The sequence below is a fragment of the Grammomys surdaster genome, unplaced genomic scaffold (assembly GCF_004785775.1).
Source record: "Grammomys surdaster isolate TR1022 unplaced genomic scaffold, NIH_TR_1.0 146, whole genome shotgun sequence".
NCBI lineage: Eukaryota > Metazoa > Chordata > Mammalia > Rodentia > Muridae > Grammomys > Grammomys surdaster.
In genome coordinates, this window is record NW_021604604.1 from 2,284,836 (window position 1) to 2,311,462 (window position 26,627).

A 26,627-nucleotide genomic window follows, 5' to 3' on the forward strand; every position below is an offset into this window, starting at 1 on the left:
GAAAGAAAGAAAGAAAGAAAGAAAGAAAGAAAGAAAGAAAGAAAGAATTGGAAACTTTGGTGATGGTGCATGCCTTTAATCTCAGCACTTGGGAGGCTTAAGCAGGTGGATCCTTCCAGGCCAACCTGATCTACAGAGTGAGTTCCAGGACAGCCAAGGCAACAAACACAGAGAAAAACAACAACAACAACAGAGAGCTGGAGCTTTGAATCACTCCAAAGCTTTCTTGTGTGTGTTAAGATTACATAATGTACTGCATTGTTTGGTTAGCTTAACTTGATCATGTGTGCATATCTGCATCTAGGGTTTTCATCACTTCCTGACCACTATGACTGGGTCATGTGAGAGTGATGGAACATTCCTTGTGACATCCCTAACATCCCCATCCACAATACTAACCAGCATTTTCTAATATCTTTGGGTGGTATCTTTCAACACTGGTCATCTGACTTGACTTTCAGAAATTTGCCCTTTAGATGTCCTGGTATGTTTATAGCTACAAGGAGAGTCACTGCAATAGTACTTGCAACAGGGAAACAAAACAAAACAAAGCAAACAAAACAAAGCAGGAATCTAAACAGCAATTCCAAAAGGCCAGGTTGAGATATTATGGGACCACTTTGATAATTGCTGTTAAAACAGATTTGTTCTAAGTCAATTTATGCTATGCTCTTGCATACACACGTACTCATACATCCAACCCAACACCACACATACTCACACACACATATACACACAAAACATACCACACATACTTACATACAAGTGGGCACATGCATTCATGCATACACACACATACCATAACACACACATAACACAACACACACACTTATACACAAATGGACATGCATATACTCATGCATACACATGCATAAACAATACACTCTCATGTATACACACACAATGTAGTACATACATTCATGCACACATATACACACATGGACATACACTTACCACACACATTCATATAAAAAATGGACATACACACTTATATATACACACATACACACACACATACCACAATACACACAATACACACAAGGGCACACACACCATACCACATACACTTACATACAAATGGACACACACACCAAACCACACACACACACACACACACCCATACACATCTGGACACACACATGCTGCATAAGATTGAAAATTGTCCTTCATGAGACAATCACTTGAAGCACTTTCTTCAACAGTCATACAACTTAATATAAGAAAGGAATTCAATACTAACCCCACTGGAGAAGGGAATCTACGCAATTGATTTTGTAAAGACCTATGAGGAAATTCACATTAAAATATAAAATGGTCCCCAAACCACAGGCCTTATGCTATACTACCTACAATTAAAATGTCCCAACTTTGGTCTCCTCTGAAAGGCTCAAATCCTGTAAAACAGTTGAAACTAAGAGCACAGTTTGATGAAGTATAAGTATATCCCTCTACTTCCTCTACTCTACCTCTGCTGCCAGTGGCCACCCACCAGGAGACAATGTGGCCACAGCCACATCGCCCATCATGACAGGGCTCTCCTGTGATGGATGACGAGTGTCTCGGAAATAAAGATGTATTGGAGAAGTCAGGCAAAGTGGTTTGGGCCTCTAATCCCAACACGTGAGAGAGGAAGATCAGAGTTTGAATCTGTCTGAGCTACAAAGCTGGACCCTTAGTCTGGCACTCAGGAGCCAGAAGCAGGCAGATCTCTGAGTTAGAGGCCAGCCTGGTCTACAAAGTGAATTCCAGGACAGCCAGAGATACACCAAGAAACCCCGTCTCTAAATAACAAATTAGCAATTACTCTCCAATGGCTTCAGAACATGGGTGCTTGGGACTGGTTGTACTATCCAGTGGTAGACAGCTTGCCTGGTACAGATGAGGCCCAGGGCCAACAGCCAACAAACTCATACATGGGAGTATAAACACACACACACACACACACACACACACACACACACACAGAGTAAACTTGGGTGCTTCTAATGAAGTTCAGTGGTAAATAACATAGAAAGGGCCTGGACTGTAGTCAGCATCTCGAATAGCTCTGTCCTCCCACACAGAACACTCTCTTCTCCCTCCTCCACAGCCAGCTAAGACAAACTTCTTGTAACATTTGTTTTTCCACACTAGGGCATTCTAGTACTTTCTTTTTTAAAGAAATAAATTAAAAAAAATTATATAGGGCAATAACACAATATGAAAAACTACTAACTCTTTTCTTAAGAGGCTTTCAAAACAATAGAGCTAGGTTGGGAGTATGAGTATATAGAACAGTGTTTGCCTAGCATGTGAGAAGGCCTGAGTTTAATCCATAAGATAGAGTCCAGTTGCTCTATCTGACTGGCATATAACAACGTATGCATGCTCTCCAATGGAAAGCTTGTGCTACAGGTGAGTAACAAAGGTGGGATTTGAACCCAACTACCTAGACTCTTTAAACTCTGCACATGCCCTTCCGATTTTAAACTTTCACCAAATACTGTCGTGTTCCAAACTCCACAGTATTCAATCACTAGTTACTTCTCCAACATAGTTTCGATGGCAACAGTTATGCGTAATGGAGATCAGGGCGACTGTGTGGATTGCCAGTTAAAAAGAAAACAAATACTCACTAGTGATTCTAAGTGTGTCTGAAGCTTTGGGCCTCGGCTGCTGGTAGATTTCAGGCTAGGCAGACTCTCTACTCTGGGTTAAACCTCTGCCACGACTCTCTTATGAAATAAAGATTTAGTTTTGGATTTGTAGATTGTCTGGAGATAAGATAACCAGACCCTCAGCACCCCACCACCACCACACACAGGGGGCTGGAAGCTGGAGTCAGCCATAAAGCAGGATTCATATGACCACTGGCGTTAACTGACAGTGAGTGCATTCGGATCTTCAGCAGCACAGATGCCAAAGGGAGTCTAGGATCAACTCTGGGAGCCCACCCAAACTCATCCTAAGAGCCTTTCCAGGCAGCATGGAGTCTGGGCAGTTCTGAAAACCTGAAATTTTAAAAGTGCTTAGGAAAGTTCAGAACTACTGGAGTGTTCCCCCTGACGAGATACAATGTTGTTACTCATGAGCCAGATGTTATGCAAACCTGTAATTCCAGCACGGAAGAGACAATAGCCGGAGGATCCTGAAATGGAGACCAGCTCAGACATCTGGGATGGAGACGAGGGAGGAGGTGCCAAAGTCCAGAATAAAATGGAAGCAAGGCAAGGAGTCACTACCTGGAACTCCTGCATCATGGGGAAACCACGGTTTCTGGGAGAGTTGGTTTCCACTTCAGCAATCACTGTGGCATCCACATGTGATTCTTGAAGAGAATCAGATTCAGAATAGTATGAGGTAGGTACAGTCTCAAACTGTGAGTGTTTACAGTAGCCTGAACTCTGATGAGCAAGTTATCAGTAAAAAGTGCATTCATACAATTTCAGTCACCTCTCTACAAAAAAGTAGCACAAACAGTATTAATTTTGTAATATATATTCTATATGTATATATACATTATACACACACACACACTTACACACTTGTTCCTTTGACAAACATGCTTTGCTGTTGCTTGGGAGTTATTTTAATGATGAAATAATTTTCTCTATATTCATTAACATGAGAAACAATACTGAATCTGCAGAAGTTTAATATGCTTGACTTTTCTTCATCTTCTGAGTCATAGATCACTCATTTACAAAATCCAAGACACAGATTCTACAAGTCTTTACTTGGCTGTTGTAAAAACATGAAGAGGATAAAAAAGAAGAGGGGAGAAGCCACACTTTGTAATCACAGAATTGCCTCGTGCCTCCTAAGCAAAAACAACCCATAATATGAGAGGCATCAACGCTTAGAGTTGAGCCACAACACCATGACTGTCACCTTCAGAGTACAGTGGTGAAAACTGAGGCTCAAGGGTATGAATTTACTTTGCCCGAGTCACACAGCCAGTAAGTGAGGAAACCAGGACTCACAGTCTCCTTTGTCACCTTCTGAGCTCACTGGTAACGATTTAACTGAATGCTAATTCCGGTGCTAATCCACATCCTCAGACTGCAGCATTTCAGATTCCCTGCTTACATATTCAAAACCTCTAGGCTAGAGATAGGCTTTAGCCTATCTCTGGGTTTCTAAGCAGTTTTTGTCTTAAAGGTCCCTAGTTCCCTTGTTCCAGGTACCTTGAGCCCAGACTTTAATCCTTGCATTATTGGAAAGAAACAAATGAGTTTTCTTCACGTTCTTTTGAAGGGGGAGAGATTAACTACTCATAGAACAGTTAACAGCAGGAGATGACTCCTCTCGGCTGCCACCTGAGGGGTCTGTAGCCACCAAAGGCTACAGGGCTATCCACCTGCCTCCACTACCAAGTGACCAGGCTTCTGTCCGGAAGCAAGCTTTCGAACTACTAGCATTTACTTCCTCTTTCATCGGTCCGGCTATTCACAATTAGTTTCTTAAAAGTTCACAGACTAATAACTCCAGCACGGCTAATTTTTTTTAAATCCTAGAGAATATTTTTATGAAAACAAAACAAAACATGCGGGCACACTTGAAAACAAAAGGACCCTGTTTATAAATGAGTTTATTTCCTAGATGTTCCAAAGATTTTAGTTTTCATATTTTACAAAATGAAAATCCAGAATTACCAGTCTTACCTTTAGATATGCATGCGCGGGCACACATACACACACACACACTCTCTCTCTCTCTCTCTCTCTCTCTCTCTCTCTCACACACACACACACACACACACACACACACACACACACGCGCGCGCGCGTCTGGGAACAGTCAACAAATGCGTATAGCATCTCGATGCTCAGTCACCCTGTGAGTCCCTCTTTGTAGCGTCCCTGCAGCATTCTCCATGGGCATAGTCAGCATAATACATAATACATCACTTGTTTTTCAGCTCTATTCGAAAATCTCAGTTCATTCAACAACAACAACAACAAAAAGCCCTTAAAACAGCCCAGAAGCTGGAACACTCCGTGTGAAAAAGCTATGCTTATAGACTCCATTCTTCCTGCCAAGTGAACAATGCTCACAACAGACCGCAGTGTTTCCAAATAACCTTTTGGCAAAAACTGGAAATAAAAAACAAACAGAGAAAAAAGCACATGCATTTACCTGTACCAGGCACTCCACAGGTGAGGCAGAGGTAAAAGGAGAAGTCCTAGTTCATCTTCTGAAACTTTCCAAATCTAATGGTCTGTGGGGTCATCCTTCCTCCGAGCTGTCAGGTAAACCCCCCTCCATGTCTCGGCTGTTTTCTTTTGCAGTTTTTCCCAGTGAAACTCTCCGCATTTGCATAAAGCCTACTTGTAGCCTATAGGACTTTTTGAGTAACTACTTGTTAAACTAGCTGTCTTGACATGCTCTTTCAAGCATGACATCATAAATCTCCATGGAAATCTTAACCCCACCTGCCTACATGCCAACGTTACCTGTCAAGCAAAGACTTAAACAATCATCCAAAATTGTTCATTAATGAAACGTTTTCAACCGGGCTTGGGATCTTTTTGAGGTGTAATTTGTGCTGTTGGCAGCAAGGGAGCCGAAAACGGTGGCTTCGTTTTCAAAGCCTGAGCTGTTTTGCAGAAAACAATGATCAAAATTATAGGCATTCGTTAATCTGCCCCTCCCTGTCTAACAATGCACTTAATCAGTGGAAGAGAAAGGGGGAAAACTTCACAGTGGCACATGTGTGCCTCTCTCTGCCCGATAAAGTTACTTTGAAAAATCTTCAGTCCTCACTTGTAAGGTTTTCCTGCTCTGCTCCCCCACCAACCCCCTACCTACTTTTAACCAGGAAAACTTGCAGAACAGGTTCCTTACCTGAGCGTGTGTCTGTGTGTGCATGTGCAGCTGTGTGCATTTCCCTGTGGCCTGTGGCTGGGGAGGTGGGAGGAGGGGCAGGCATTTTTAACCCTTTCCTAGCATGCATGTGCATGTCTCCCAAGCTTATGTAAGTAACCCAACAAACACTGAACATCTATTCAGGGATTTGGAGGAACCCTCTCTGAAAGACATTCAAGCTTTTTTGCATGTATACAAGTTTCAGTATCTCAGATTAAAAGATTCGTAATCACTTTTAGCATTGTATATGGGTGTTTGGCTTGCTTGCCTGTCTATCTGTGGACCATGTGTGCAGTCCAGAAGGCAGCATCAGATCCTCTGGAACTAGAGATAAAGACAGCTATGAGCCACCATGAGGATGCTGGGAAGGGATCCGGAGTCCTAGGCAACATCAGCAAATATTCCTAACCATTAAAGCCATCTCTCTTGGATATACTTCTGCCCAGTTTGTCCCGAAACCCTCCTAGTTATAATAACGAACTCTACTTATTCTTTCCACTTCCAAATGTGGCACAGACACCATATACTCTCCAGGTTTAAAACTGCTAATGCCCAGCACCGAAACATTCACATGGACCTGCTCCAAATCCACCAGAGTTTACTGACCATTATCAACTGGCTGTCAGGCGCCACAGCATAAAGGACTTCAGTGCGACTGAATGGGATCAGACACAATACTACAGTACTGGATGCCTCTGGGCTGTAGGATCCACCAGCTCTCACTCCCCAGCACCCTGCAGCAAACTGCACAAGGCTTAGCAGCACCTGCCCTCAAAGAGAGCCAGTGTTAACCTTTACTCTAGGCAAGCTCACACTGTCCTCTGCAGAGGGCAAAGCACTGGCTTTAAAACCTCAGAGTGGCCCTTTCTGTTAAGGATCGGAAAGGTCTTTGGGTCCCATCCACCAACAGATCTGAGTTCTGCATTGCCCCAGTTCACAGTCAACAGATGGGACATTACCTTCAAAGGGAACCAAGAACTAGTTGGGTTTAATACAGCAGCTCAGGGTTGGAATCCTCCTGGGAGGCAAGCTTACTGCCTCTGTGAGTTGAAAATACATCCAGATGAAGACCGAGCTTATGCTTCACCCAATGGGGGCACAAACACAATGTGAGACAAATAAAAACAAGATAGACTCAAATCTGAGTTTTATTTGGTGGAATCTGCAGATGGAGTGGAAGCACTATTCAATCACAGTTATTCCTCAACTTCCATTAGAAAAGAGCCTGTGAACATAGATTCAGCAGGCAGAGTGGCTATAATGGGCCAAATCTTCCCTTTGGCTTATTTAGGAAATGACAGTATCTCAACTTTTGCTTACTCAGAGTCAAGCTTGGAAAAGAGATTTAAAAAAAAATCAGCATGTGAAAGGCACATGAGTATAATTAACAAAAATAAGTTGGAGGCAAAAGCCAGGATTAACCCATTCATAGGCAGGCAAGCAGAGGTAAATGCTGGGGATGACATCATTATGGGATGTGGGAACCTTGGCTGATTTAGTGCAGGCTAGTTTCATGCCCCAGCAATCTTAGCCATAAGGACAACACATGAGGGTTGGCACAGATGCCAAGATTTGATTCAAGGTTGGCCAGCCAGTAAGGAATTCTCTTACAGTCCTCAAATGAGGGAAATACAGAGCTGCCAACACTTTAAGAATAGTATCATGATCTTACTAATCTAGTAACCAAGTTCAGGCATTTAAAACAATGTAATAGTTTGTATGTAAAATATCTCCTACAGACTTGTTTGTTTTAACAGCTACTCTCCAGTAGGTAGTGCTGTTTTGAGAGGTCTTGGCATCTTCAGGAGGTAGGGAGTAGCTGGGGGAAAGTTGGTAATTGATGGAGGCCTGGGGCAGGATACTGATGGCTGTGCTTCAGCCTCCCTCCATATTCCTTCCTCCTCTTCCTTCCTTGGTCTGCCACCATACCTGCTCCAGCATGCACCTCTTTCCCAGCACTGTGGACAATGCTCCAAACCATGAGCCCAAAAATCTTTCCTCCCTTAAGTGGGTTCTTATACCAGGTATTCAGGGGTAATTAGGAGAAAATAACTAATGTAATAATCTGGATTGTTTCTAAATTTAGCAACATCTCCAGCAACTATAATTGCCTCAAGAGAGCAAAATAACACTCTTGAATCTGTTTCAACAAATCTATGTTGTAACAGAAGTAGGGAAGTGCTCACTCAGAAATAAAGCCTCTGAAAGATGAAAGAACACATGTAACTGGTAAAAAAATAAAGGGTGACTTAGAATCTGTCACTTAGCAAACAGTACCTTCAGTAAACACTTTCCTTGTTAAAATAATTAATTTATCTTTACTTCTTTTGAGCTTCCCAGCCACAGTGTGAGGCAAGAAAGACCATTATTCCCACCCTCCCTATAGGCATTCCCAAAGTGATTAGGTTGGGTGGGTCTTCCACAGAAATAAGGTTGGAGCCTCAATATAAATCTGGGTGGATCCAAGATTTGACCCCAGAATACCTGTGCTTAATCAAAGGCAGCATTACACATAGCTTAATAAATCCACTCCCAGTGGGACACAAAAGTCTTAAATAAGCTAAGCTAGGCCAAGTGGAGTTCTTCTAACTTGAAAGTCTTTATTGAATTGCCAAGGGCAGACTTTCTGTGACTCCTCCAGACATCCTGAGTGAAGAGATGTCCAGCTAGGGAGAATATAAGAAGCAAGTCCAGCCAGGGAGAGTCTAAGAAGGAAGTAGCAACAGTGACTGGACAGAGGGAAGGCATTGATCTAGCTCTGGGCTGTACGCAAGCTATCATGGACAACACAGAACAGGGCTAACACATCATTATGCTGAACTCAACCCTCATAACTCCAGGACCAACAGATCCCAAGGATGAAGATAAGGCTAAGGAAGTACCAGTCTCTAGAAAATTCTGCAACCTGCTCCAAATAAAAACCAAAGTACACTAAAAGAAACAAGGACATATTTTGAAAGTAGAAATCATACTTTGGGTGTCACCAAAAGAAAAACAGCATTTGAATATTTGAGGTAAACTGTGGCACCCAACCCTGGAAATCCTTCATCCTCGCATGGGCCTTGATCCTCTGGCTGTTATTGGATGCTGTAGATTTCTTTTAGGATGCACCCATTCTTATTTTACTACTGCTTAACGGTGCTTGGGGCAGAGTAGGGGGACAGTTAATTTTGTGTAGCCACTTGACTATATTGTCCCAGGTGTTCCATCAAATCCCAGTCAAGATTTTGCTGTGAAGGAATTCCTCAGATGTGACTCACATCAGTCATTAGAGTGTGAGGAGAGCCAATCACCCTCCATAACTCAATTAGTGGCAGATTTAAAGAGCAAAGGCTTCTCTTGCTCTGTAGAATCCTGACTGATGTATCTCATAACTCCAGGCTGCATGTGTGCAGTCTAGTCTCCTGGCACAGAGTCCAGTTCTCATTGGCCTGGAAGTAGCTAAGTTATCTCATTTGTAGCCACCTCATGCCATTTCAAACACAGCTTGTCAAGACCTAAACTCAAGTGCTTGTCAAACTTTACTTAGCCAAAGCCACATGTAATCAGAGATGAACAGACAAATTCATGATCCAATTAAAGTGAAGAGTAATAATAGGTATGCTTAATGTTAGCAAATGAACTCTCCTATCAAAATCCGGACTGATTCTGGGCATGGTGGGGCATGCCTGTAATCGTAGCAGTCAGCAGGCAGATCCATAGGATTGCTGCAAGTTTGAAGCCAGCCTGGTCTTCAAAGCAAGTCCCATGCTAGCCAGGGCTGCATAGAGAAATATTAAGTTTAAATTCATTTTGGGATGGTAAGATGGCTCAGTAGAAACAGGCACCCAATGCCAAAACAGACCACCTGTGAAGAGTTTGATCTACAGAACTCACACGGCAGGAAGGGAAACGGAAACGGACTTGTATACTGGTGGTGCATATGCAGAAAATCTGGATTCAGTTCTGGGTACCCACATATTGGCTCACAACCACCTTTTATTCCAGTTCCAGAAAATCCAATACCCTCTTCTGATAGTCATAGGAACCAGGCAAACACACGGTCCAAATACATACATGTAAGCAAAACACTCACACACACAAAATTAAAATTAAAAAAAAAATAAAATTCATTTAAAGAAATTATAAAAGACAAGTTTTAAAAACTAGGAAAGGATATTGTTTAAAATAGAAGCTCAAACAATGAGAGAGATTAGCTGAAAATAAGAAACATAAGCTGATTCTTGATATAATAATAATGCACCTGAGAAAAAGCATGAACATATCTGCTCTATACTAGCTTATATGACTTGAAAGTACTGTACTGACTAGAAGGAACATACGAATGTTTTATGGAGTAATAGAAAGGATCAGGGCAGTGGGCAAAGTGCATGCTGGTCTTTGAACATGCTTCTCATGCTTTTTATATTTAGCATACTTTTGCAAAGGAGACTGTTCTGATTCGACTGAAGTATCTGAAAACAGAGAAAGAAGGGAACAAAGAAACAGAGTAGAAGGAAAAGAGGGTAGATACAAAATACGGGAAAATCTCATTGCTTTCCCAGCACACTGGGGGCATAGGTTTCTCTCACACTCTATTTCTTGAGGTCACTACCCCTTGCTCAGCCTTCAGCATCTTAGAGGTGCTGGCTAAGCACCATTGCTGACTACCGTTAGGAGCAATGCCAATAAACACTCACAAAACCAAGTCATTGCACATTCCATTTGTGCAAGAAGACATCTTTGGTGCAAGAATTGGCAGGGCAAAGCCTGCTGGTCTTTGCCCCAAACTCTCAAAAAATCAATCCCTCAGTTCAAAGTTCCAACCCTTAGAACCAGAACACGCAAGGCTCAGATTCACCCTCATGCAAAGACAAGCTGGTAGGCACCCCTGGGAAACCACTGATAAGGGAACTGGAAGCACAGAGAAAGAACATAGCAGCTAAGCCAAAGATAACTGAGATGAGAATGCAAAGTGAGGCTGTGCAAGAGTGGGTCGGAGAGGCTGCTGAAAGATGTTTCTAAATACTGGTCTAAGGCAGGCTCCAGACCTGCTGCTCCCCCCACAAGCCATCCCCATCAACCCAAGTGTTGATACTGTGATGTCAGTTCTGTCCTCTCATTATTATTACTTTTTCTTAATCTTTCATTTTTTTTGTATACAATGACTGACATGTGTAGTGTCTGTGAGCATGTTTGTGTGTGCACATTGCGGGTGTGCATGTGTGTGTATGTGTACATGTGAAAGCACATGTGAAGGCCAGAGGTTGATGTTGCACATCTTCCGCTATCACTCCCCCTCTTGTGGGTGCAGGGGATCCAAGCTCAGGTCCTTAGGCTTGTACAGCAGGCACATTCCCAACTCAGCCATTTCCCAGTTCTCTAGTCTCTAAATGTTTCCAAGCATCAGGAATGTTAACACAGACCACTTGGTGATCTTCTGAAGGATGTGGTACTGGCTGAATAACAGAATGGAACCTGAAGACAGGTCTTTCTTTTTTAGGGGGGAGGGGTGGTTGAGACAGGGTTTCAACCTATATAGCCCTGGCTGTCCTGGAACTATGTAGACAAGGCTGGCCTCATGCCTGCCTTTGCTTTCCAAGTGCTGGGATTAAAGATATGCATCACCATTCCTGGGTTCTGAAACCAGGTCTTGGATCTATTTCTTCTGAACCTGTGACAGTCCTGTTTGTACCTTTGTCCTCCTCCAGCCTGTTACTGTTCTCCATTTCCTTCCTAATATCTGGTGTGTCAATATGCACCTCTGGTAACATTCCAGACTGTAGCTGCCACCCTGGACCTTATCACTGTTGGTCTGTCTAAACACTGAGGTTGTTACCAAGCCAATTTCATCATCCTTCCCACATCGCTCTGAAAGCTAATTTTTAAACTTTGCCTTTACTCTAATCCCATACCATGGTCCAGGTCTGTGAATCCATACTTTTCTGCTGGCATTCAAAGCTTAGTTAACAACAACCCAGCTTTCCTCTCCTTGTATCCACTGATGTTCTTCTCCAAAGTCCACTTCCACTTTTCTTAGGGTGGTCACAAGGAAGCCACCTCCATTTTTGTCTCAACATCATATCTCCAGTACTCTCATTCTGGAAAATGCCATCCAACCCGGATCCCCGACACGGATGAGGCTTTGGGATGCAGAGGTTAATCAGGAAAACAGGACTCCCTCAGTCTTCTGAGACTGCATTCAAATTCTGATCCCCAGTGTGAAATTCTTCCCTCCTAACTGTTCCCTCTGTGCAATGATCTCCTGCAAGCTTGTGATGGGCATGGCATCATTTCCAAACATAATTCTCATAAAACACAAGACCCTAATGATCAAGCGTGTGGCTCAAACTGGTTTTGCAAAAGGTCTTCTGTCTTCTCTTCCTTCTTCTTTCTCATATTTTGCACATTGCTAGATATTAAGCCTCATTCAGAATAGGCAAGCACTCTGTTGCTGATAAATACCCCAGCCCCAATACTCAATGGGTGATTTGAATAAGAATGGCCATAATAGGTTTATAGATTTGAATGTTTAGTCACCAAGGAATGGCACTATTTGAAAGGATTAGGAGGCGTGGTCTTGTTGGAGGAACTGTGTCATTGGAGGCAGGCTTTGTGGGTTTCAAAAGTCCAAGCCAGGCCCGGTGTCACTCTCAATTCCTTGTCAGTGAATTCTGATGTAGAACTCTTAGCTACTTCTTCCAGCACCATGTCTGCCTTCATACCACCATCCTCCCTGCCATGATGATAATGGACTAAACCTCTGAAACTGTAAGCAAGCCCCAGTTAAATGTTTTCCTTTATAAGAGTCCACACCATCAGCCTGGCAGTGGTGGCACACACCTTTAATCCCAACACTTGGGAGGCAGAGACAGGTGGATTTCTGAGTTCGAGGCCAGCCTGGTCTACAGAGTGAGTTCCAGGACAGCCAGGGCTACACAGAGAAACCCTGTCTCGAAAAACCAAAAGAGTCCCCACGGTCAAGTATCTCTTTACAGCAATAGAACACTGACTAAGACACTACCCAAGATTTATTTACTCTGCTTATTATCATATTCAAAGATCATACTAGTCATTTAATTTTGATAGCCAGGAATTTTCCCCCAATTTGAAACTTCCTTCCTTCTCCTAAAATAGCTATCAGCAGACTGAAGCTGGGTTGGCTGGTTAACAACCTGTTGCTACCTCTTCCTTACCAAGCAGGGTTTGGACATGTATTCAGCACTATTACAATGGGGATGAATGTCCTCGTCCCGGTCTCTCCACCACAGCACTATTTACCGTCATCTATGATTAAGAAAAAGCCTCAAGGAAATGGTTGACTTACTATAGTCATGAGGCCAATGGTATCTCAGCATTTATAAACTCACCTCAGACCCCAAAGTTCACATATCTCCCACTAAAGAAACTTGTCTTGGCAGGTGGACTTTGGGATTTGTCCTTTGAGTACAGTGACAAATCTGGGCTCAGTGTGTCTGTCTATAATAAACCACTTGACTGAATGAATGCAAAACAGGTAGACAAATAAGCCAAGAAGCAGCCTTGACCAGCAACAAACAGGAAGGCAACCTGCTCTCTGTGAATCCGTGTGTACCTATGCTCCATCCTGAATCATGTTGGTCTTTTTAAAAGTCATAAACTGAAGGTTCTCCATCTTTTTTGGTGGCAATTCTCTCTAGGCCCTGCTGAGGACAAATTCCTCCCTGCCTTTGTATCTATACTTTGTTTCTGGTTTTCTCTCACTCCCAACTACTCCACCAAACTCTTCAACTGTTGAGCTTTACTGAGCTCTTAACATCAGACTGTTCTCAAGATGCTCTCCCTTGCTTTACTACAACACCAATTAAAAGAAAAGCTAACAGTGAGGACAGTGGCAACCAATTAAGCATGGATCAAAAGCCACATGCTGAAAGTGATGCCTAGTTAGCATTCCTCTTCCCTTTCTGTATCATGTTTGGTCAATAGCAAATGGAATATTTTTTAGCGAAATTGCAACTTTGGAGTTTTTAGCCTTTTATTTCTTCTTCTTCTTCTTCTTCTTCTTCTTCTTCTTCTTCTTCTTCTTCTTCTTCTTCTTCTTCTTCTTCTTCCTCCTCCTCCTCCTCCTCCTCCTCCTCCTCCTCCTCCTCCTCTTCCATCACCTCCACCTTCTCTACTTCCTCCTCGGTTTTCTTCTCCTCTTCCCCACTCCCACTCCTGGCCTGGTTCAGATGAGACCAGAGGTTGATATCAGGTACCAACCTCAATCACTGTTCACTTAACGTTTTGAGTCAGGGACTCTCAGGAACCTGGATACATTTGCTGATTACACTAGGCTGGCTAGGCACCAAGCCATAAAGATCCTTCTGTCTCCTGGGATTACAAATGCATGCCACCGTGTCTAGCTTTTTAGGAGCCCTAGAGGATCTAAATTCAGATCCTCCTCAAGCACTTTACCAACTAAAACACCCCACCAGTCCCCAAGTCCTTTCAACCACGGAATTCTTAGTCTTTGTGGTGTCTGGGGGTGTATTCCTGGGGGCTTGATTCGGGGCCTCATACATGCTAGGCAATTGCTGTATGGACAATCTTCATGTCATATTTGAAAACAGCAGCCCTCTTTGGGCTGCATTGAAAATTAACTCCTTCATCCTGTCATTTGGTAGCGTCATTTCCCTTAAGTATTTGACTGTTCTTCCATTTGTGTTTTTACTATTGTGTTTCATTCTGTCTGAATACAGATGAGTGTGGTCATTAACACCACACTCATTGCCTTTAGACATATTCAAGATTATTCATAATTTCTCTAAAAAATACTTTCACACTTATTCCTTTAACAACGTCATATTCTTTACCACTAGTCTTTCATGATACCCAAGTCACCATTCTTCTTCTTCTTCTTCTCCTTCTCCTTCTCTTTCTCCTTCTCCTTCTTCTTTTTGGTTTTTTGAGACAGGGTTTCTCTGTGTAGCCCTGGCTGTCCTGGAACTCACTCTGTAGACCAGGCTGGCCTCAAACTCAGAAATCCACCTGCCTCTGCCTCCCAAGTGCTGGGATTAAAGGCATGCACCACCACTGCCAGGCATTCATTAACACAGAACCTGTAACAACAATATGTATGACCTGGCTAAGAACCATAGTCCTTCCAGTTAGTGGTGTGGCACTGACATCACTTCCCTAATGTTCATAATTATTAGACACCATGATTCCTTTTCTAAACTGTCAAAAGTGGATCCCAGCGGAATCACAACTCAAACTCACACTTACTAACACTGCTAGAGCTTGTATTGAGACAGCATCTCCACAATACAGAAGGAGACAGAATTTCAAAGCCACTGTGTACAAGTTGCTTCTCTGGAAACTCGCCCAATCATCTACATACTTCATGTGTGTGAAAAACAAAGACTTTTGTGTTGCCTATAGTTTTGAAAAACACACTACCGCCTTGCCTGGGAGCTGCCGCATTACAAGCCCCTCCATGCTTCCTTTGTTACAGCCGGCACAGCTCCAGGATAGCCACTGCCAGCACTGACCAGGCTTCTCTTTCCTACTGGCCTTTGCTCTGGGAGCGGTCACGTTGCCAGTCCACTCCCAAGACCCTAGAATCCTAGAATAAAAGACACTCCGACACCTTTATTAATTTAGAATTTGCCTGCTAGGCACAATTGCTGGGTGCAAATACTTCCCGCCTAGAAATGCGTGCCCTTACCAATTTATTAACTCTGTTTCTCCTCCTGCCCTAAAGTTAGTAGCTTGTATCAACTAGCCCTGCCAACCTCCTTGGCCATTCCCCCCCCCCCCCAACCCCTGTAGCTGAAGCCGCAGGCCCTAGCTGCTCAGAGGCCTTACAAGATTGCCGTGTTCTCTTTCCTTCATGGCAAGGCAAAAAAAAAGCCCCTCTCTCTCTTCCTGCATCTCCTTTTCCTCTTCGGAGTCAGAAGTCCCACCTGTGCCTTCTGTACAGCAGTTGGCTCCCAGCTTTCTTTATTGGCAAGTCAAGAACCAATTGAGGAACAAGACCTTAGCCTCACAACCTACCCTTACACTTTTGTGCTGAACCACAACCCACCCCAGATGAACTACAAGGTCTATTTGTTATACAGCACGATCTAAACTAATACATGAGTTTTTAGGTATCTTTCTTCTATCAGGATCTTTTGTCTCAGAACCTGGCAACTGAAAAATAGTATTCAGAAGGGAAATACCGGCAGACAGAGTCTATACCCTCCAGTCTCCTGTGTGACACAAAGTTTTCTCTGCACACACAAAATGAAGGGTCCTCATTTTTGTTCCAACATGAGTCCCCTCATTCAGCAGTTCATGGTACTGAGAGTCTCAGTAAAGTTCCTTAAGTCATTAGAAGTGTGATCTAGAGATGTTTGCTCTTCTACTATTCCACAGGAAATGCTTCCTCCACTTCCAGGTGAGGTCACGCCCCGGTTCTTCCCAGCACCCTCCCCTCCCTCCGCTCCGTCTTCCCCAGTCATACTGTATTTCCACAGCACCTGTTCACTCACCCTGGCTGTTTCCCTGTGAACATAGAGGTGTTTTCTCCGTTTATTAACACTTGTCACTATTTTCTGTGAATTTCGAGAGAACTAGCATCAAACTGCCTGTCTTTAAACTTTAAGTAGAGCTTGTTTCTGAAAAGCTACCCTTCTGGGGTAAGAGAGAGGTGGTTGGATGGTCTAAAGCACACACTGCTCTTGCAGAAGACTGAGATTCAGTTCCCTGCACTCATAATAGGAGTTCACAATTGCCTGTAAGCCCAGCTCTGGGGGAGCAGATGTCTCTCACCTCCAAGGGCCCCTGCACTCACGGGCATGCCACACACAGATACAAAACTTAAAAAATCTTTTGAACAAACAAACAAAAGACCCTTGCTCTTCTTATTCAAAGGCAGTTAAAACTTTTCTTCTTTTGTCTTTAGATTTGCAAGATGAAATCAGTAGAGACCTTCTGGGAAGTGAAGTCAGTTAAAGACAATGCTCAGGCTGAACCAAAGCCATGAATTCCTGTTTCCATTTTTGCTGATTTTAATTTTTTTTATTTTGTAGCCCAGGCAGGACTCAAAGTCAAGACCCCTTCTACTCCAGCTTCCCTAGTGGTAGGCCTATACAGGATCAATCTTTGCACATGAATGCCTATTTCTCCAATGTCTTGAACACAGTCTACATCTTGTGGTGTCTTGACCATAGTGATATATATATGTATATATATATATATATATATATATATATATATATATATATGTATGTGAGTGTGTGTATGTGTGTGTGTGTACACGTAACTCATGAGATCTAGATTGATTCTTTTTTGTTAAATGTGTATAAGCCTTTGCCTACACAAGTGGATGTATGCTATGCGCATGCCTGGTACTCAGAGGCCAGAAGAGGGTTGTGAGCTGCTGTGTGGGTGCTGAGAATTGAACTCAGGTCCGCTGCAAGAGCAGCCAGTGCTTTTACCTGCTGTGCTGTCTCTTAGGCCACTGAATTGATTCTTTTAATGCAGGAAAAGTCTAAGTTTCAGCAAGGTGTCATGGCATAGGAAGAGGTGAAAGCAGGAGAAGCACGCAGTTTTAAAAATACGCCAAAATTGATTACTGACACAGGGAAAGTAATCCTCCTCAACACTCAAACATTAATGCTGGAAAGAAACAAGGATTTCAGACAAAGTCCTGGAAATATGCAGGTGGCCACAAAGCAGAAGAGAGCAGTGCTAAGAATTGCCATGGAGGCCGGGCGATGGTGGGGCACGCCTTTAATCCCAACACTTGGGAGGCAGAGGCAGGCAGATTTCTGAGTTCGAGGCCAGCCTGGTCTACAGAGTGAGTTCCAGGACAGCCAGGGCTACACAGAGACACCCTGTCTCGAAAAACCAAAAAAAAAAAAAAAAAAAGAATTGCCATGGAGAGGAAGCAGCCTCTATAGGCTCTATGATACGATCTCCTGGAGCTTCAACTGGGACAGGTAAGAAGACATCAGCCCCAATGCCACAGTAACACACAGTGAAGCCTGCAACCCCCCACACCCCAGCACCCAGCAGCCAGGCACTGGGATGCCCTGTCTGATGGCCCTGCACAATTTAAAAAGCCCACTGGGCCTAAAGATGGTTCAGAGAGTCAAAGTGCAAGTGATTCCCGAACCCTACATAAAAAGCCTTGACTTGTTGGTGAGCAACCACAATCACAGTATGACAGGCCAGGTCAGGGAATTCCTCAGATGCTTGCCTCAACAAGATAGAGGTGAGAACTGGCCCCTCCAAGTTTCCCTGGTATCCCCACATGTACGCTCGCCCATTCACATACCCTTGTACTCGTATACACACATACAAATAAGTCAGTAATTAAGTATTTTGGGGCAAAGGCCTAAAGGCGGAGGGAGGAGGTAATGAGCACAGCCCTACTTTATGCAAAATCTCTGGGGGACATTAATGTATCAATCTCTCAGCTTTTTAGTAATTAAGTGTCAAAAAATGCATTCATAGTTTTAAAAACTCAAATACTTCTACCACGATGTGACTCATCCTGTAAAGGGGCTGGCGATGCAAGCCTGGCAACCTGAATTCTATAGCAGGAACCCTTATAGAGGCAGAAGGAAATGACTGACTCCACAGACTTCATCTCTCACCTCCACACTTGTGTATGCGCATGTGCGAGTACACACACACACACACACACACGAAATACTAAATTTTTAAAAATTAAACTTAAATGAGAAATTCTCTAGTAGGAATATTCTGGTTCTTAAACTAGGATTATGCAGCAGGGGCATGTTCCTCTTTTCATGGTATTTGATAGCAAAGAATTAGAAGAGTCCTAGACTTTCCTACTACCAAGCTATCATGTATAATACCAAATGCATCATTTTTGACTTGCTATACTCTTCCAGTCAACCATGCTGGGGAAGCAGCCAGGAACACAGCCTCCAAAGGAATAGCTGGTATTTAGAGTCTCAGGGTCTGGAGATGTGCATCAGATGGTGTCATTTGGCTTTCTCCAAAGGAAAACAAAATCCACAGTCACAATGTAGAAGAACAAAGGGAGGCAAAGTGTGAATGCGGGAGGGAGACAAGGAATGCAGACAGATGAGGTGCTGTCTATAGGTATGTCCTGAGTGTTTACTATGGTGGCTGGGATGGACTCAGAACCTCAGCAGTAGCTGAGTGCACACAGATGTGTCCTTCGAAACCACCCCCACTCCCACTCTCTACCCCCACCTCATCTCCCATCTTTGCCTTAGACAGAAAATACAAACAGGCAGAGAGGAAATGTGGCATCTGCCCAGCCTCCAGGGAGAACAGCTGCTAAGTCGCCTCACAACTCCAGGTCAGGTGCTATTTGGGACAGGAGAGCAGTATCTGAGGCCACTAACTGACCTCCCTTCCCACTCAACACAGGCTTTTCTCTTTTCTATGCTTATCTCCATCCCAGTCAACTGTGGTGGTCCCTTGTGTGTGACAAGCATCAGCTTTAAACTTACAAGTCCTGGGCCTGGCATGATGGCTTGGGATATGGGTGGAGTCCTGTGAATTCAAGATAGCCTGGTTACAGAGGGGTTCCAGGCTAGCCAGGGCTGCAAAGTGAGACCTGTCTAAGAAACAAATAACTCTAAAACCCAAACCATCCAGGCCATGATCAGGGTAGGACAGTGGAGTAAACCAGGATTCTGAGTTCACACTTCTTTTGGCTCAAATCCCAACTTTTCTTTATTGTGTAATTGTTACTGAGTTTAAGTTACTTCCACATGAGTAGCTTTTCATTGGATATATACTATTTCCCAAAACAATGACATAAAGAGAAGAAAGCACATATCCTATTGCTCAAACGCACATCGATGCTGCCATGCCTGCTTCAGAGAAAAGAGAGTCTTCCTAATCACACAGATGTGGGTCATTGGCCCATCCATACACCAGTGAGGTTTCCCGTCTCCTTTCTAAAATTCATAGCCTTGTCTTTTTTCTTTTTCTTTTTTCAGTGTGAAGGAAAAAGAAAACAAATGTGGAAAAAAGCCAAACAAACCACAATTCACAACCTTAGGCATTCTGATAGAATTCTTAGAGAACATTCCACTTAAGGGAGAAATGGAATGAAAGATTAACTGAAACTGTACCAGTTGATGCCAACCCCATTTCTATGGAAAATCAAAAGCTGAGTGATTTAAACAGCATTGACAAGGCTGCAGCCTGAAAACATTGAGCCTGTCTCAGTACCTGCAGGGTGCATACCAGTAGGCTCTCCCCCACAGGCCCACTTATCACAATGGCTGAAAGCTCTCCACTTCCTCCAAGACAATCTCCAACCTCAAAGGTCAATCTGATAACAGGCCAATGAGAGCCACCAAGGAAGCCTCACATCTCCTGTGACCCTACACCCACTCAGTCTGCTAAAGAGGAATTGCACACAGCCCAGGAACAATAACACCCGATGCCACAGTTGGATGCTATCTCTGTGGCTGTCCAGATAATCGGAGAAAAACAGGTGACTGAAGACAGCAGAAAGCAAAGGATCCAAAAGAAAGTATCTGGGATTGGTAAGAAAGAAGTGAAAAAGAACAGCAGAAAAGCATCTGACGACAGCGTGAAGAAAAGAGACTTGTCGCAGTCTATTTTTAGATGCTTTGTTTTACCTTTACATGTACTTGTGGATATTTGCATTCATTTGTTCATTCATTCACTCGTTTATTCATTCATTTATTTATTTGTTCATTCATTCACTGTGCCAAGCACTTGAGTGCTCCCAGGATGAATTACAGTTGCACCACATCTCACTCAGAAAACAATATTCTTTGTGGCCTACGCATTTGATGCATTTTTAGAGAGCTGCCTTCCTCTGGGGACAGGCCCCCTGTTCCCTTCCTCTGCTGCCCGCTCTCACATTAAACCTTTTCTGTAGCTAAGCTGGACATCAGGAACAAATGGGTGAGAGGAATACTAATGTGTCTTTTCCCTGTGAACCCCAAGGTCATCTCCTTCATTAAAAAATGAGCCACGATGGCTGGAAAGATGGCACACTCACAAGCACACAAATAAAAATAATAACAATAGACTGGGCATGGTGGCTCATGCCTTTAATCCCTGCTCTTGGAAGGCAGAAGTAGGAAGAATTCTGTAAGTTTGAGGCCAGCCTGGTCTATAGAGAGAGTTCAAAGCCCTCCACGGACTACATAGTGAGACTCATTTCAAACAGACAAAAAGCAAAATAGTAATAATCATCATGCTGGCGGTGGTGGCGCACGCCTTTAATCCCAGCACTTGGGAGGCAGAGGCAGGCGGATTTCTGAGTTCAAGGCCAACCTGGTCTACAGAGTGAGTTCCAGGACAGCCAGGGCTACACAGAGAAACCCTGTCTCGAAACCCCGCCCCCCAAAAAAAGTGATAATCACCACCATCACTAATACTACCTACTATAATAAATAAATCTTTTTGGGGGGTGTTCAAGATAGAGTTTCTCTGTGTAGTCCTGGATGTCCTGGAACCCTCTTACTCAGTAGACCAGGCTGGGCTTGAACTCAGAGATCCGCTTGCCCCCCTCCCCCACCAGATGAGGATCCTCAAGACCAATTTCTCACCACAAAGGAGATTTATTTGCCCCAGAGTAACACAAGGCAGGGAATAAGAGACAAAGCAAGAGATAGAGGCTAAGGTGAAGGGAACGAGGGAGAGGGGGAAGGGGTTTTTATCCCGAGTGACAAAAGACTGCCTCTGAATAGCAAAACGGATGTGGCCCATAGACAAATGGCAGTTTATAAAGGTAAAGGGGGAAACTCTGTGTTAGGATGAGATGTTTGATTTTAATTGGGCATGTTAATTAGGTGAGCCAAAGGGGGCTTTTGATTGCTGGACTTCAGTACTTTGTTAGCTGGACCTCGGTAGTTAGCCTCAGGAGGAGGAAGTGGCCATATAAGAAAACAGACCTTGGTGGCTAGCTTTATGAATATCTAATCTAATGATTTTAGCAAGGCAGAAGGAATGGGGGAGAAGGGCAAGGCGTGCCAGAGCCATGTTTGCCATGCCCCAGTAGGCTAGACCCTTCATTAAGTGTCTTTAATGAGTGAAAGAGCTTGTTTAGACTGCTTGGGTTCAGATTTCAACTCAGCCCAGATACTTACCCACTAGTGTGACCATAAGCAAGGGCGGGCTTTGCAAGCCCAGGCTTCCATGTCTTCCTCTGTGAGTAGGGAAGAAGCATAGTACCTTGATGGTTGTGTGAGGAATTAATGAATGCCAACAAGGCAGAGGGAACAAGGGAGCCGTGCTCGCCATGTTGGAGCTGGCCAGAGTGCCTTCAAAAGGCGTGTACCAACACAACCTGACACAAACAAATCATAAAAAACAAACAAACAAACAAACAAAAAACCAAGCAAACAACGAATGAGCTAAGTAGGGATGCTTTCCTAGCATAAGCAAGGCCCTGGGTGTAACTTTAACAGTGCAACAACAAAGACTGAGTGGGCGTGGCCTGGAGAGATGGCTCAGAGCCTTGCGCATGTCTGGAACCTCAACTCTGAGAGAGGCACAAACCAGCACACCAATGGGGGTTGCTGCCTGCGAGTCTAGCTGAGAAAACAAAAGCTCCAGGTTCAGGGAGAGATTGGTCTCAAAATAAGAGCAGAATGATAAACAAGGACAACTGACAGAGCCCCCTTTTGGCATCTGTGCACATTCACAGGTTTGCATACACACATACGTACGTGCTACACATACTCACACAGACACTTGTATGTACACTCACATGAATAAATATATGAAATTAAAAATACTTTTTGAATGAGAAAGACTAAAAGAACTGATAGTGTGTTCCTACCTGGTCCCTCAGCCTCTCCTGGTGGCCCATGATTGCTGTGGCATGGTGGGGGTACTTCTGCTTTAGATGCTCCAGGAACGCCTCTCTCTTCCTGTCCATCTCAGACGTTTGCATTCCCAGGATCTCTTTGGAACTTCGGGGCCCACCTAGAGTGTGTCTCCTTGGTATGTTTCGGGCAGGCTTGGAAACCTGAGCCCTGGTGTTTCCATTAGAAAGGCGTTCCTTGGGCCTGCGGCATGCTGCATCTTCCTGGGATGTCACATGAAGATTGCTTTTCCCTTGTTCTGCAAGATGAAGAGCAAAAGTGCAGTTCACAATTAATGATCTCACAGGCATCTCATTTGTAGAACACCAAGAGGGTTTGTGGCAGTTGCTAACGAATCAATGTAAACTGAGCAGAATTTTTTTCATTTGTTTTGTTTCTCTTTTTAAGGAAGAATGAAGAAAAAATCTACAATCAAAAGAAATTTGAAAAAAAAAATGGACTTTAGATGCTATAGCAAATGTATTTTACTTCTTTCTGTCATTGAATTTGTTACAAATGAGAAACTTTGGAGAAACTGGTTGTTTGCAGCTAAGTAGGCTGCCACTGTGTCTGTAATTACCACAGAGGTAACTCCAGGTATTCTGACCATTTGTATACTTTTCATTATAGTTTCAACCTACTAACAGGATTTTTAAATATTTATCATCTGAAGATGGTTCTGACACATATCATTCAGCACCAAGAAGAATGATAGCTGTATAGCCCTCAGAAGATTGCTGCCACCTGTGAGCCACTGCGAAGTTCCATTTCTCTGTTCTCATAGGCCAGGCAAGGGGAATGTCATGAGAGGTAATATTGGGGGATCTATAAAGTGAAGGCTCAGCCACATCATGACTTCATCCAAAACACATACAGCAAGGGAAGGACCATGGGTATGCTTTGATGGCTTTGACCTAGGTAGACGGCTTGCAAGCTGGCCTCTCAGAGTCGATCATCAGAATCTCCTAGGAAAAAACAGCTATGCGGAACAAGGTTAATGCTTCCGGTTCATAGCATGTAGAAGGATCCCCCTCCCCTTTTCCTTTTCCTTTTTTTTTGGAGAAAAGTAAGGACCACTGAGAAGCTGAGAAAGCTGAGAAGCTGCAAGGAATCAAGAACCCAGCACTTCACAGCCTTTTACTTGCGTCTTTGTCTTTGTTTTGTTTTTGAGACAGGGTCTAACTACGTAGCTCTGACTGGCCTGGAGCTTGCTATGTTGACCAGTCTGGCCTTGATCTCACAGAGATCCTCCTGCTTCAGTCTCCCAAGTACTGAGACTAAAAGCTGGTGCACCATCACGACCAAGTCTCACGTCTCTCTAGAAAAAGCAGAATAGGCTCAGTGGGTAAAGGCATTTGCCCCCAAGCCTGAGGACCTGAGAAGAAAATAAATTCCTACAAGTTGTCCCCTGACCTCTACATGGACACACACACACACACACACACACACACACACACACGTCCAGAATTTGTGTGTAAACCATCTCCCTAAAAGCAAAGGCACTAATACGCTAACACTGTTAGCCTCTCTTTGCCTGGAAACCTCTGCATACAGAGCTCCCAGTGCAGACTCCCTCTGGCAAAGAACAGAGAATATTTTCATCTCTGGCTTATTCCCTTGTCCTAGCCTTCCAAAGCTCAATGTGTGTCCTGAGAACAATTCTTCTTGTGTACCCCGCTTCTCATTACTTTGCTCATTACAACATCTCCATCAGACACTGATGAAGGAAGGGAAGGGAACAGCCCAATTAGTTACTCTTAGCTTTTACTAGTTTTAGCAGTAAGCTTAAAGGGGCAGAAGACAGACGTTCTGATTAAAAAGGTATTGAAAGATTAGTATAATTTTATTTATTTAGTAATAATAATCTTTATTAAGTAATAATCTCTAACACTCAAATTCACATCACAGTTTCCTTTTTTAAAGCACTCCTTCCCTAATACTACAGGAGTCACAGAGTCTATTACATAGAGCAAAACACATGGCTGGGGATACAGCTTAGAGGTCAATATCTTGCCTAGGATGTCCAAAGCTCTGGATGAGAGCCTCAGCAGCACCACAAAAAACAAAACTAAGAACAGAAATGTCATATCTCAGGCTAATAAACATATATGCCAGAAGACACACAGCTTCATCTTGTGTGTGAGTGTATGCATGTATGTGTGTGTGTACATATGTGTGCATGTATGTGCATGTGTGTGTATGTGTTATACACATATTTTGCATTAGCCAAAACTGCTATGTGTGTGACAGAACCCTATGGCTTTTCAAGACTGCTTTCAACATTAAAATAATCCATGTAAAAAACTATCCAAGACAGCTAGATTAATGAACAAGTCTGAAACTCTGGAAAGGTTATTGCTTTACGTGGACATAAAGCATACACATTCACATTCAGCCATATATATGGACAAAAAGCTACATGTAACCAGTCAGGCAAGAGGAAGACACACTCTGCTGGGCTAACAGACCTTCAGCGACGGACATGCTCCATCCAGGGATTGTGACAGCAGGTTAGGACAGCTGAAGCAGACCTGCAGACTATGGAGTCTCCCACTTTTTTTTTCTTGAAATAAACTAGGCAACCAGCTGGAAGTAGGGGCTTAGAGGTCACTGACAATCTACAGTCAGCATTAGCCTTTCAGGCATCCCACATACTGCACTTTAAACTCAACCCTTTCTTCATGGTTTTCATGGGGAAAGTCGCATCAACTTTACAATGTTTTTCTATTTCTCTCACATTCTTGTGGATTTTAAAATAATGTCTCCAGTTGCCTAACAAGGCTGAATGTGACATACAGTAAAGGGATGGAAACGGTACCAGCAGTCAACGAGGGAGACTGATGCAGGCCTCCCGGTAGACAGAGCCCATCTTTGTCTTATCACTCTTATTGCCCTCATCCGCGACTCCATCAGTCCCATCTGCCTCCTCCCCAGCCCAGCACCAGCACCTCAACAACCCAATCCTGTCCACCAAAAACCTCTTCAAACTCTTCACAGTTGCTTAGGCCTTTTCCTCTGGTCTTGGAAGCTGCCAGCCCCACACCTGAAGGAGAAATGACATCTGGACCATTACAGTGACCTGGGAAGAATTCAGCCTTTTAGCTGAGCATAAAACCCAAGGAGAGGCATGCATAAACAAGAAAAGAAACAGACAAAGGTCCATTTTGCCACAATTCCTCAGCTACGGTGTCAGACCCAAGTGGGCCAGCTTCACATTATCCGTATGAATGAAGAAAAGTGCATGTGCGGACTCTCAAGCTGCCAAACAGAAGGGTAGTTCTGTTTCTTGTTTGGAAAGAACTTTGGTGCTAAGATGTAAATATGGGTGTGTCTTGCTGTTTGCTATTCTGGGAATCCTTGTCTAACAAAGTAGAGAAGTTGTAGCCTAAAGACAAGGCCTGGTCAAGGCTGAAAGGCAGCCCTGTTTCCTCTTCCTGCCCCTCCCAAGCTCTTCCAGGGAGCCCACTTCCAGCAGGGCAAAGAGCAAACAAGAGCTTCCAATGGAAAATCAGCCCTTAAACATTCTCCGGAGCACAAGTGGGGAGGAGGAGGAGGAGGAGGAGGAGGAGAAGGAGGAGGAGGAGGAGGGCAGGCACACTAAAGAGCTGCACTTTAGAGACCCAGGGGACTCCAGCTGTGATGTGTCCACATCCTGGACAAGAAAAGTAGAGGGGGTCATGGAGGACAAATACGAAAAGGCAGAGGGTTATAGAAAGCCAAGCACTCCGAAGGAGCCATCCATACAGCAGGCTATGAAGACCAGCAACTGCTAGACTGTAGTGACTGTGTCTTTGCCATGTTCCGGTTACTCTGGCCAAGTCAGATCACACAGCGAGAGATGTGGGGCTAGGCATCATTTGGGCACTTCACAACCCCCTGGGAGCCAGCAGTAGTGTGACTACCTTTCTGTGACATTTGTTTTCTTTTTATCTTATTTGCTTTTAATTTTATTGTTTGGGCTGAAAAATAAACCCAAAGTCTTATACATGCATA

General features: G+C 43.7%; 1 protein-coding gene across 8 annotated transcripts in view; it reads right to left on the minus strand.

The window, feature by feature from the left end:
- Nucleotides 1–26,627, minus strand: part of Kiaa1217 (KIAA1217 ortholog) — a 294,129-nt gene that overhangs the window by 259,263 nt on the left and 8,239 nt on the right. For all 8 annotated transcript variants that reach the window (XM_028764815.1, XM_028764814.1, XM_028764810.1 and 5 more), the window contains exon 2: nt 22,610–22,893. In XM_028764815.1, the coding sequence (XP_028620648.1) occupies nt 22,610–22,893 (284 nt within the window). The remainder of the gene's footprint in view (nt 1–22,609; nt 22,894–26,627) is intronic.